The 12,447-nt window shown below is 41.7% G+C and overlaps 1 protein-coding gene across 1 annotated transcript in view; it reads left to right on the forward strand.

Annotated features, from left to right (window-relative positions):
* cds1 (CDP-diacylglycerol synthase (phosphatidate cytidylyltransferase) 1) overlaps positions 1 to 12,447 on the forward strand; it is a 34,884-nt gene that overhangs the window by 14,366 nt on the left and 8,071 nt on the right. The window contains exons 3-11 of the mRNA XM_034090445.1: positions 2,629 to 2,725; positions 2,836 to 2,933; positions 4,014 to 4,153; positions 5,645 to 5,703; positions 6,516 to 6,598; positions 6,882 to 6,969; positions 9,252 to 9,320; positions 9,683 to 9,835; positions 10,931 to 11,050. Of these exons, the coding sequence (XP_033946336.1) occupies positions 2,629 to 2,725; positions 2,836 to 2,933; positions 4,014 to 4,153; positions 5,645 to 5,703; positions 6,516 to 6,598; positions 6,882 to 6,969; positions 9,252 to 9,320; positions 9,683 to 9,835; positions 10,931 to 11,050 (907 nt within the window). The remainder of the gene's footprint in view (positions 1 to 2,628; positions 2,726 to 2,835; positions 2,934 to 4,013; positions 4,154 to 5,644; positions 5,704 to 6,515; positions 6,599 to 6,881; positions 6,970 to 9,251; positions 9,321 to 9,682; positions 9,836 to 10,930; positions 11,051 to 12,447) is intronic.

Here is a 12,447-nt window from a genome sequence, read left to right on the forward strand (position 1 = left end):
TTCACAGTATACATTCTTGTAGTGTGAAAACATGTCTTGCAAGTTCAGGACTGTCACACTTGGCAGTCTGCATCAGTTCAGCAGCACCTTGCACACAAGGTCCTGTTTGATATACAGATAATAGGTGGAGAGGGTGAGCGACGAGCGACGGCCAGGTCACAGAGCTTAAAGGCTCATTAGGAGGAGGGGAAGCACTAACCCCGAGTGCCATAGGAGCTTCTGTGCTGCAGAGAGACATGGGGGGAGCAGACTGCAGGGGGGGAGAAAAGGGATGAAGAGAGGATGGGGAAGATGAATGGAGCGGGTGAAATGACACAGCAAAGAAGGATGAATAGATGGACATGGAGGTGCAGGGAGGGAGCGTTCCCAGAGAGTGATGGTGTGATGATGAGACAGTGTGAGCTCACAGCAGCAGCCTTTTTTTTTTTTTTCTTTTTTCATGATGCAGCTGTTTTTCTTCTCCATTCATACAGAGGCACCAGGCTCTCTGCCCTGCTGGGCTGCTGTGCCGCGTTTAGCCGTTTCCTCTCTTTTGTTTTCTGCTCTCAGGCAGTGCAGCAGTTTGCCTCACAGCAACACGCACTGCATGAGGAAGGAGGCCGCATTCCACATGTTTGCCAATGCTTATGTGACGCCACAGGTAGTTGGCCTACTACTGCAAGTGTGGCGGGCTGTGGCTCAGTGGGTAGTGTGCTGGATGTCGAATCAGGGGATAGCAAGTTCGAGTCACACTGCAGTCAGCATGTCATTGTGTCCCTGGGCAAGACCCCAAATTGCTCCTGTGGGGATTGTCCACAGTATTAAGTATGTAAGTCGCTTTGGATAAAAGCGTCTAACAAGTAACATGTAATGTAATGATGTGCTGTTTAGATCCAGAAGGTTAATAACCATTCAATATTATGGTTCGTGACATATCATATCAGAAGCGCTAAAAAGAAAGGATTCAGAGCGTATCCAAGCCCCATCGAACCTGACTATTCCGCACTCGTGTTGCTTAATTCGCTGCCTGGTTCTGCTCAGGTCCTCTTCATGTGTCGCCAAAATAGGGTGGTACAGGAATAAGTGATCAAACTCAAACTAGTTGGCATTTTATTGGAATGTGTTTTTGGTTAGATGCCTGAAATAAGGTCTGTGTTTACAAAAGCTTGAGATTTTTTCACGTTTTTTTCCTAAGACATAAAATAAGCAGGAGATGCCACTCTCTCAAATGTACGAAGATTCTGTGTCATAAAAACAGCTAACAAGCAAATATATGAGACGACTAAACGTCCTCACACCAAACAAATCAGCCTTTAGCTTAGGAGAATACGTGAGGTCATGTGACCGACCGTGATGTAGTTCATTTAATGCCTATAACGTTAGCTTTTTACTTCTGGTGAATGCATTTTTTTTTTTTCTCATGTCATTTGGTACACACGTTCATGCCCATCTCAAGATGAATTGTAACAACCTTAAAGGGGCCTTATTATGCTCATTTTCAAGTTCATATTTGTATCTTTTGTCTACTGTGACATGTCTCCATTAGGGCTGCACGATTATGATTTTTCGGACAGATATTGCGATTCGATTTGCAATATTTGTTTTTAAGCGACCCAACGGAAGTTTATTGTAAAATGCGGCCATATCTCCGGCTAGGAAGGTCGTATCAACGTGCTCCCGTCTCTAGCACCCCCGCAGCCCGAGCTACGAGTGAAAGAACTAAACTTAAATGAAACTTCCGTTGGGTTGCTTTAAAGTCAAGCTTCAGTTAAAGATTCACCCTGTAATAGATAGAACATGTGATGGAGCATTACTAACCTGACTCAGATGCTTTGTTTCACCAAAGCATCTAGGAAAGCTCCATTGGAAGCCATTTGGAAAGGGCAGGCACTTTCAAAAATACTTGGCAGGTGATTGGATCAATCTGTCAATCACCTTCTATCATGGGCCACTTCTGATTGGTTTACAATGGCTGGTATATGTGGAGCCCAGCACTTCTGATTGGTGTGGGTGACTGACACACAAGAAGAAAAAAAATTGTAATAAAAAAAAAGATTAATAAATAAAAAATCTCAGGCTTTGCAATTTGATAATCGCATCATTTCAAATTTTGATTTAAAATTGATTAATCGTTCAGCCCTAGTTTCCATGCTTTAATGTTCAAAAATCTCTATATTGTTCTTTCACCCTCTGTCTGAAACCAGAGCCCAGTCTGCTCTGATTGGTTAGCTGGCCAGCTCTGTTGGGATTAGAGATGTCCAACCCTTAGCCAATCATGTTTAATGCGTTGGAGCGCTAGCCAATATGAGTGCAAGTGTTACATAGTGATGTCACTATGTTACAGACCCCAAAAAGAATAATAAAGCCTCTTTAAGGAGTCCTTATTATAGTAAATATAATGTATATAATTCAGGTCCAACATATATGTTAATTGCATTTCCCTCCTCATAAAACCTTTGGGAAGCATTTGGCTCAATGTACCGCTTCAGAGAGCTGCTAATATTGTTGAAGACTCTCGAGGCTTCTTAAGAAACCAAACTAGCTAATCGGGAATCATATATCTGAGTATCTCACTTACCGAAACACAAATGAAGCATTAATGAATTTTGAGGATGAAGTCATTCTCAAACCTGTTTCTCTTCTCCACAGATGGAAGAACTACTGGATACGAGGAGTGCTGTCTATAGCCATGATTTCTGGCTTTTTCCTCATCATCTATATGGGACCCATCGCTCTTATATTAATTGTAAGTGACGGCAATACTGTAGATATTCTAGGATTCCTAGGGTCAGATGTCTTGGTTTATTTCTCAGAAGGCTCCTCACAGTTCTTCTCTGTTCCCATCATCTGATATAGGTCATGACTGTCCAAATCAAGTGTTTCCAGGAAATCATCACCATCGGCTACAGAGTTTACCATTCCTATGAGCTGCCTTGGTTCAGGACACTAAGCTGGTGAGGAGAATTGATTTCCCGGTGAACAGCAGATATACTGTAGATGTGTTGTGAATAGACAATGGTTTACCCTTGCCGTATTTCCACAGGAACTATGCTCTTAAAAGTTTGTTAAACCTTAAACTAAGGTATTGCAATGTGTGATTTTTGTGTAGAAACTCGAGTACCGAATCGTCAACAGTTTCAAAAAGTCAAAGAAACAATGTTAAGCGTTACATTGATGCAGTTATTGCGAGCAAATGTTGTTCATTTTAAAAGTGTGAATCTTACGAACCCCTCTCAAAAGTTTACACAAAGGGTTACCTCTTTTTTTTTATCTGCACAGATCTCCATTGTAAATGATCAAATGTGTCATTATTTTACTGTACTTTGCTTTTGGTGTATTTATATTTTGTGTAAATATTGTCTTTATTTGTTATAGTACCTTTTTTTTTTTTTCACCCAAATAAATGCCTTGTATGTTTAAACCTACTTGGCAATAAAACCGATTCTTATTCTGAATCAGTGGGCTAAATGTTGAGTCAGTTCTCATCCCTAGCCATTGTTGTAATGTGCGAGGACAATGAAAAAGCCAGTAGCAGTCAGATATTATTATTTATTTTTTAAAGGTGGCACAGATTTAACTGTTGGGTTCCTCAAGTAATGCGCTGAGTCAGGCCAGCTTCCTCTGCAGGCCGTTGCTGTGAATATTCAACATCGACACACCACTGCACTGTGGAGGGGTTTGCTCCTTTTTCTGTCCCAGGGTTTTCCTGAACAAGTCACCTTTGCATACACACCTAGAGTGTGTGTGTGTGTGTCGGCGTCGCTCAGTGCACATTGGAGCCAAGATCACTGCCATGTTGGAATCGCCAAGGCCAATGTCATAACTCAGACACTCACACAAAGGAGGTCAATGTACAGAAACTCTGCGAGACATTCACACACACACACACACACACACACACACACACACACACACACACACACACACACACACACACACACACACACACACACACACACACACACACACTCTTTTGTCCATACTGAGGAATAAATTGCTACAAGAAATACTAATTCCCTCTTTTATATCGTCAGGTACTTCCTGATTTGCGTCAACTACTTCTTCTATGGTGAAACTCTGGCAGATTACTTTGGGGCTCTGGTGCAGAGGGAGGAGCCTCTGCAGTTCCTGTCTCGCTATCACCGCTTCATCTCCTTCGCTCTGTACCTCGCAGGTGGGTCTTGCCTTCAGGAAAACGCTGTATCTCAAACACACGCTCTTTGGCCCTGCTGCTTCTAATCTTTCCAGGTGGATTAGATTTAACCAGGCACGGCACGCGTGTATAGAAACGTCGTTGTAAAAGTTACTCTGAGAAAATGCAGCAAAAAGAGACCTCAGGGAGACATGCAGTATAAACGATGAGTTCACAAAATGATTAACTGTCTTTCTTTACTGATAAGATGGTTTGTTGCTTCGGCAAACTGCAGCCGGATGTGCCATAAAAACGCATTTTAAGAAGATGCAAGGTGGCAAAAACTCACAATTGAAACACACTTAAAGTTCTTGAAAATATCTCAAATCTATTTTTTTAATACTTGCTGTTTTATGACACATTTTGTATAACAGGAAGAGCGGCTATAAAAGTAACGTGATTCTGCTTTTCTTAATGTAACATAGTATAAACCAGATGATATCCAATACTCATTCCCACTTTTCAAAAGTGTTCCTATTTATTCCTCATGCTTAACATCGTGACTTCACAACACTGGTGCTTCTATTGGCTAGTGCTCAACAAATTGTATGTGATAGGCTAAGGGGTTAGACATCTAAAAAGCAGTTATAATAACAGAGCCGGCCAGCTAACCAATATAATATATAGGTATAATATAAGAAAATAATGTTTTTAAGTATGTGTTAAAAAATAATCATGAAAAGAGGTTCTGTTTACCGATTGTTCACAGTGGTTGGGTCAGAGTCTGGGTGAACACACTTCCTCCTCAGGGCTGCTGACTTGCATTCCACCCGCCAGACGTCAGCTGCGGTTTCAGCCCCAGGGACATTCTGAGAAACTCTGCAAAGCATCTTCGACATTTGTTTTCAGTAACGGCCCCCCTTAACAGCATCGTTAGTATTTATTTTATTCCTAGGTTTTAAACAAACCTGACACAGAAGCTTACCGCCATTACAATTTCAAATGGTGTTGGTGTTCAAGGGGCCCTATTATTTTCATTTTTTAGTTAATATTTACATTTAGTGTCTCTGCTGTGACATGTCTCCGTGCTTTAATGTTCAAAAAGCTATTTTTCTCATACTGTCTGTGCTGCAGCACCTCTTTTCACCCTCTGTCTGAAACCAGAGCCCAGTCTGCTCTGATTGGTTAGCTGGCCGGCTCTGTTGTGAATCACCAACCGGTTAGAGATGTTCCGCCTCTTAGCCTATGACGTTCAGCTTTTGCAGACCATTTCAATGCACACAAACCTATACCACACACTACAGGAAAGGGAGAACTCAAGAAAGCATCTCAATTGTCAAACTCTTATGTTTGTCAGAAAGAAAATGAATTGTTAAAACACAGGCATGCTTCACACACACACACACACACACCTCCCCATACTGTGTATAGTAGACAATCTGGTAAATGTGATGCATATAATAATCTACCGTATCATTTTTTTTTTTACAACTTGGCGTAAAAACTGACAGCATGTTGTCTACTCTTTCACAGGTTTCTGCATGTTTGTGCTGAGTTTAGTGAAGAAACATTACCGCCTGCAGTTTTATATGGTGTGTATCAGTCAAGTAACCCAAGTTACTACACTTTAACTCTCCTATCAATCCTCTCTCACCACTACACCGCTGACTTTCCTATCATCCCCTTCCACTGCTTCTTACTCTCTGTAATGACCCTCTGAGGAATGTAATTTCAACTCATCCTGTGCTTTGATGTTGCCTTTTTAGAAGTCTCTACTTTTCAGCCAGTGCTAGCATAGCATAGCATACTGGTGTTACACTGTTAACTGCCTGTATTGCGATGTAGAATTTGATCCAGGATGAATGCGGAACTTCTGCAATGGCTTTAATTTTAATACTTTTTTTTGTATATTATCTTTTATTTAATTTTAATTTTTAAATTATATTTTATTGCAATTTTATTTATTTTAAACAATTTATTATAATTTTATTTATATGTATTTCATTATTTATTATCAATAATAATATGCATCTGATTTGCCCCTTTTAGACTTTAAACTGAAAGGAAATTAATTCTACATTTTTATAAATTCAAATAGCTTCTGAGTCTGGTTATTATATCGTATTATAATATTTAATGGGGAAAAAAGGACCTTTCTTGGCTTAAATTCTCAGTCCTGTTTGTCCCAAGATTCTTGTTTTAGATTTGTCCAACAAAAGCTTTTCCATCCTCTGCCCCCCCCCCCCCCCCCCCTCTCTCACTCATACGATTGCTTTCCACCGTTTCATTCACCTCATCCGTCTGTCTGTTTCTCTGTATGTTTCCACTATTGGCTTCTGAGCAGGCCTGGCCACATTCCAGTGCAGTGACACTGTCTTGTTGTTGTTTGTGTTTGCCATTCCAGTTTGCTTGGACCCATGTGACCCTGTTGATTGTGGTAACTCAATCCCACCTTGTCATTCAGAACCTGTTTGAAGGAAAGATCTGGTAAGCATCACGCAGACAGACCAGAGGAATGTACCTCTGACACTCGCTGCACATGTGTTCTGGTGCTCTACATACAGGTGTTTTTAATGCGTAATGCAGCAGAAAGTGACTCAATCAGGACAAACAAAGCATTTTCTGTTTTATTGAACTGCTCCAACTGAAATATTTTTGTAATATTTAAATTGAGTTAATTTCACAATTTTCCAGCCAATTCAACAGATTTCTACTTATTGATTGTTTTACTTCCTGCAACACTCCCTCATGTTTACATTCCTGTTTCCAGGTTCATTGTCCCAATCTCCATAGTGATCTGCAATGACATCATGGCCTATCTATTTGGATTCTTCTTTGGGAGGACTCCACTGATCAAGGTAAACCAGATAATGTCCTATGTTTTATTTTCAGGACTTGAAGAGGCTTAAGGAAGTGTGTACAGATGTGTTACAGTATCAGCATCATATAAACAGGTCAAGAGGCGCTTTCACACCGCAGTACTTTTCCCACAAAGGTTCATCAGAACTTAGGCTGCGGCCCCACGAGGACGAATTCGGTCGTTTGCGTTACTGTTTAGTGTCATATAGACCGTTCGGCCACACGAGGACGACCGAATACGGCACTAAACGACTGAGGAAACGATAACGGGTCCCAAGGTGGATAGAAAGGCATACGCCACTCTCTGGGGGATCAAACAGCTCCGTGTGTGCGCCCTATACGGACATTTTCAGATCACTGATAGTGATTGCGCAATAGCCCCGCCTCTCCCCACCTCTTCTGCTCACCTCCGCTTACCCCGCGCCAGTGCTGAAGTGTTTCGCCACCAACAACAACAACAATGGCGGATCGCAGAGTTGCTATCGTGCTCCGGACGCTATTGACCATGCTACAGTTGTTTGTGCAACATCTACAGCAATAATGATGAGGCAATAGCCCCGCCTCTCCCCACCTCTGCTGCTCACCCCCACGTCAAAGTAAACTGCACCCTGAATTCAGATTATTTATCTTTCTCTCGATATGGACCTAAACGCGAGTGAAGTCTAATCTGACAGGACGGAGACACGCAGCTCTGCTCACCTGCAGCTCCTCCCGCTGCAGCAAAACACACACTTCAAGTCAGATCATCAGCCTTAGCTATTTTAATTACCTCTCAAACTCCCTAAACTAGTTATAAATATGTTTATTTTTTACTGTCGGCCGGGTCACTCATTACTGGATCAGCTGCTGCATGAGACAGACACTGACGCTGTCCGAAGAGAAGGAGGAAAAAGAGAGGCTCCGTGTATTTTATCATTATATTATATAGAGTCGTTATTCATTTGTTTTAAAGCTCAATAAATAACAAAGAAGACCTTTGACCGGCACTTTTATCATTTTGTCCGGAAGATTTCAACTTTAATACACGCTGACTGGCGAAAAACTCTGCCCGGTTCCCTCGGCCCCCACCGCGGAGAATAAACAGAAGGGCAACCATGACAACCATGCTTCTTCGCTGCTTTTGTGGAGGAAGTTACAGCGCCACGTAGAGGCTCCTGCATATGTACTGCAGCTTCTCCAGCGGTTGGAGCTAAACGGAGCGGTCTCGTGTGGGCAGACACTATCCGGATAATTATTGCATGTGGACGGAAGCCGATTGCGTTTGCGTTAATCCTATGCGTTTAGCCGTTTTCGTCCTCGTGGGGCCGCAGCCTTAGTTCATGAGAACTCATACAGATCGCGTTCACACCGGAATAAGTCCCTGGGGGAAGGATTAGGCAACTTCTTCTTCTTCTTCTTCTTCTTCTTTTCTCGGCTTCGGAGGTAGGGGGAGGAGGAGGAGGAGGAGGAGGAGGCGGAGGAGGGAGGGATGCTTCTTCTTCTTTCTTTGCTTCTTTTCTTCTTCTCTTCTTCTCTTCTTTCTTCTTCTTCTTCTTCTCTTCTTCTTCTTCTTCTTCTTCTTCTTCTTCTTCTTCTTCTTCTTCTTCTTCTCTTCGTTGACTTCTTCTTCTTCTTCTTCTTCTTCTTCTTCTTCAAACTTTTTGAAATAGGAACCTTTTTCCCCCCACGAAAGTCCCTGCTCTCAAGCAGGGACAGAAAAGGGGATAAAAAGGTTCTCATGAACTCTGAACTATATCGGAACTAAAGTGGGAAAAGTACTGCGACGTGAAAGCGCCTAAGGAGATTTGCGCTCTTTTTCTCCTCTTTACCGGGACAGTTTTTAGACATCAGGAATCCAAGGTTTACATTGACCATCACTTTAAATGATGTGGTGATGAGGGAGTTAAAGCATCTCAGCATCTCGGGGTTAAAACCATCAGCCCCAAAATACACTGGCAATGTTTCAGTCCGACAACACAGCCAATACATACCTCCAGTTTGTGACGCAGACATGGAACTCTTTGGAAATCAACCATTACAGCCACGCTTCTTCTCAAATTGACTGAACACTACCGGGTTAAAAGCCACTTTTAAATGAGTGGATTTCCCCATCTCTTGAACTCCATCGTATGAAATACACGAGGAGTTAACTAAAGATACCTTTGAGGATGACTGTTTAGTAACCTAGAGCTGACGGTATGAAGAAAAGGAGTTGATTCAAAATCACATGTTGTTTTTGGTGAGGCTGATGTCATGGTGATGTGAAAGAGCCTCTGTTTCTCTTCCCCCCCCCCCCCTGCAGCTCTCACCCAAGAAGACCTGGGAGGGCTTCATCGGGGGTTACTTCGCCACAGTGGTCTTTGGCTTCATCGTGAGTACACTTGGTCTGCTTTTACAATTATTTATTTTTTAGAACAGACTCCGATGTTATCGGCTGAACATTCTAAATACGTAATGGCCTTTGCCAAGATGTACCAGTTATTGTCAGTCTCTGCAACGAATGTTCTTTTTGTTTTCCAAATAAAATTAAGAGGGAAAATATTGTTTAGTGCCCACTTTCACTCCCAGCTAGAGATGTCTAAGCCTTCAGCTGGTGGAAATGTCCACGTGTTGTATGTGACGGTTTCCCAAAAGCATGATTCTGACCTCACCAAATGTTTTGTTTTATTGTCGTTCTTCAATCATTCCACTGAGCTGGAAGTTGATCTTTCCCTCGTGTCTTGTAACCCCCAGCTGGCCTACCTGCTGTCTCAGTGCCAGTACTTTGTGTGTCCTGTGGGCTTCAACAGTGAGACCAACAGCTTTACAGTGGAGTGTGAGCCCTCTGAGATATTTCTGATGCAGGAGTACACGCTCCCTGCGGCGCTGCAAAACATACTGACATGGGTAAGACTCCGCCCCTTTTCCATTCCTTTTGAGCTGTTTTTCCTCAACTAAGACCATTTGAGAAATATAATTGTAATATATTAGTGTACATATACATACATTGAAATAGTGTATAGATAATGCGATAGAAAGACTCATAAGCAACATGTGGCTAAATCCCTCTTTCATGTAGATAGAGAACAACAATTATTTTATATTTGAGCTTATTTAAAATATAAATATATTGGAGTCAGGCACTCTGGTACAATATTCTGGCACCAGACTATGTATCTTTTATTAGACATGTTACTTTAATTCTCATGTTTATGTATCTTATTTGATCTTTTATTGCACATTCTTTATTCCTATATTAAATGATACACAGTGGTGGAAAGTAACCGAGTGTATTTAGTAGTAAGAATTTGAAGTACTTGAGTTTATTCATTTAATGCTATAGTTTTACTCCACTATATTTAAATGGAAAATTATGTGATTTTAATCCACTCATTTAGGTCTAACAGGTCTGGTGGCCTTTCAGATTTTGCATTAAAAACATGTACTACACTTTGAACATAATGCATCTCTAAAGATATAACTAATGTAACTGTTGCAGGTACAAAACAAGTTAAATTGTAGCATTTATTTCAAAAGTTTCTTCAATATTGTGTGGATCAAAACTTTATTTGTCTACAACACTAAAATGCAACAATGAATAATGTCATATATAATACGAAATGACATATTTATTTCTTCAGTTAGTATCTTAACTTTTTATACTTTAAAGTACATGTTGCTGATAATATTTTTTAAATGTAGGAATTTTGAATGTAAGACTTTGCTTGCAGCTGTGTATTTTTACAATTCACTATTGCTACTTTTATTTAATACAAAAAAGGTACATTTTATTGTGTTTATATTTTTATTTAATTAATTCTATAATGGAACCACTGTAACGAAAAACTATTTCCCTCCGGGATTAATACATTATTTATTTTTCTGATTCTGATTGCCGTTATTTAGATTATTTTCACACAATATCAATATCCGGACAGAGAGAAGATCAGAGCGAGGACTTTTCCATCCAATCACAGGCGTGTCCTCTTCTCTCTGTTATAGAAAACGGTGAACCTGTACCCCTTCCAGATCCACAGCATCTTCCTCTCCTCCTTCGGGTCTCTCATCGGGCCTTTCGGCGGCTTCTTTGCCAGCGGCTTCAAGAGAGCCTTCAAAATCAAAGTAAAGAATTAGGATTGTTGTTTTGCATTTTTACTCTTGTCTTTATGTCTCATTTTATTGTTTAAGCGTCTTCCCTTGATTCTGTTTTGATGGGATGAGATTTACCAGCACAATTTCAAATGTATTGTCAGAAGTCATGAGTAAACATCTGTGCAAACTGTGTCGTACATTAGGCACACATAGGGGCTACTTTAAATGTAAAATAGTCTGCCAATCCTAAGGTCAGTGGTTCAACTCCCAGCCCCTGCTGTCCACATGTCGATCGATCTTTGGGCAAGATGCTAAACCCCCATTGCTTTCGATGACATGGCCAACTGTGTGTGAGGCTGTATGGCATCCTCTACCTCTGTATGAATGTTGACTTGTAAATGCACTTTTAATGGGGTTTAGGAATGGGGAACAATGGCTATATTAATTCAGTCCATTACCCAAAACTCATTCAAATTTTGCATTATTCCTACGGTGGCCCGGAGGTGAAAACACGATACAACGGCCCAAAACTCTTACATTAGGAGAAACCCACTGCACATTCAAGAACGATGTAAACATTTAAATTCCAATCTGCCAGAACACATGAAAATGATGAAACATGCACAGCATTTACTCAAAGTGCTGCATAAACGAAAGGTTGCAAACGCAAAACACTGCAAATAAAAAAACACTGGAAAGACTCAAAACAGAAACTGCTTTCTAAATGTTGTGCATTTGTTGTCAGTGTGGCGAAGATGTTTCTTAATTTGCATGTTTTGGCACATTTGTGTTTTTTCATTTGCATCGTTTTTGAAACTGCAGGGTGTTTTCTCAACAGAAGTGTTTTGGCCCGTTGTAACCCGTCTGCCCCCGTCAGCCAGTCATTGTCATTATTTTAACACTGATCAAATGCACCCAACTATCTGGAGCTCCACTTTAAGCTACAACCTTACAGACAGAAACTGGTTGGACCACTTCAGCCGTTGTGAAGAGCAGAGGTTTTCCTTAAAGTGACAGGTCGCTCGGCAGTGATTTGCGTAATCCCTCAGTCATTACTGCAGGCTGTGGAGGTGAACTGCAGCCTCCTGCTGGCTGTGGAGGTGAACTGCAGCCTCCTGCTGGCTGTGGAGGTGAACTGCAGCCTCCTGCTGGCTTTGGAGGTGAACTGCAGCCTCCTGCTGGCTGTGGAGGTGAACTGCAGCTGGCTGTGGAGGTGAACTGCAGCTGGCTGTGGAGGTGAACTGCAGCCTCCTGCTGGCTGTGGCGGTGAACTGCAGCCTCCTGCTGGCTGTGGCGGTGAACTGCAGCCTCCTGCTGGCTGTGGCGGTGAACTGCAGCCTCCTGCTGGCTGTGGAGGTGAACTGCAGGCTGGAGGTGAACTGCAGCCTCCTGCTCGCTGCCTTGGTGCCTCACCACTAAGCTCCAAG

This window comes from Pseudochaenichthys georgianus, chromosome 9, assembly GCF_902827115.2.
Source record: "Pseudochaenichthys georgianus chromosome 9, fPseGeo1.2, whole genome shotgun sequence".
Classification (NCBI taxonomy): Eukaryota; Metazoa; Chordata; class Actinopteri; order Perciformes; family Channichthyidae; genus Pseudochaenichthys; species Pseudochaenichthys georgianus.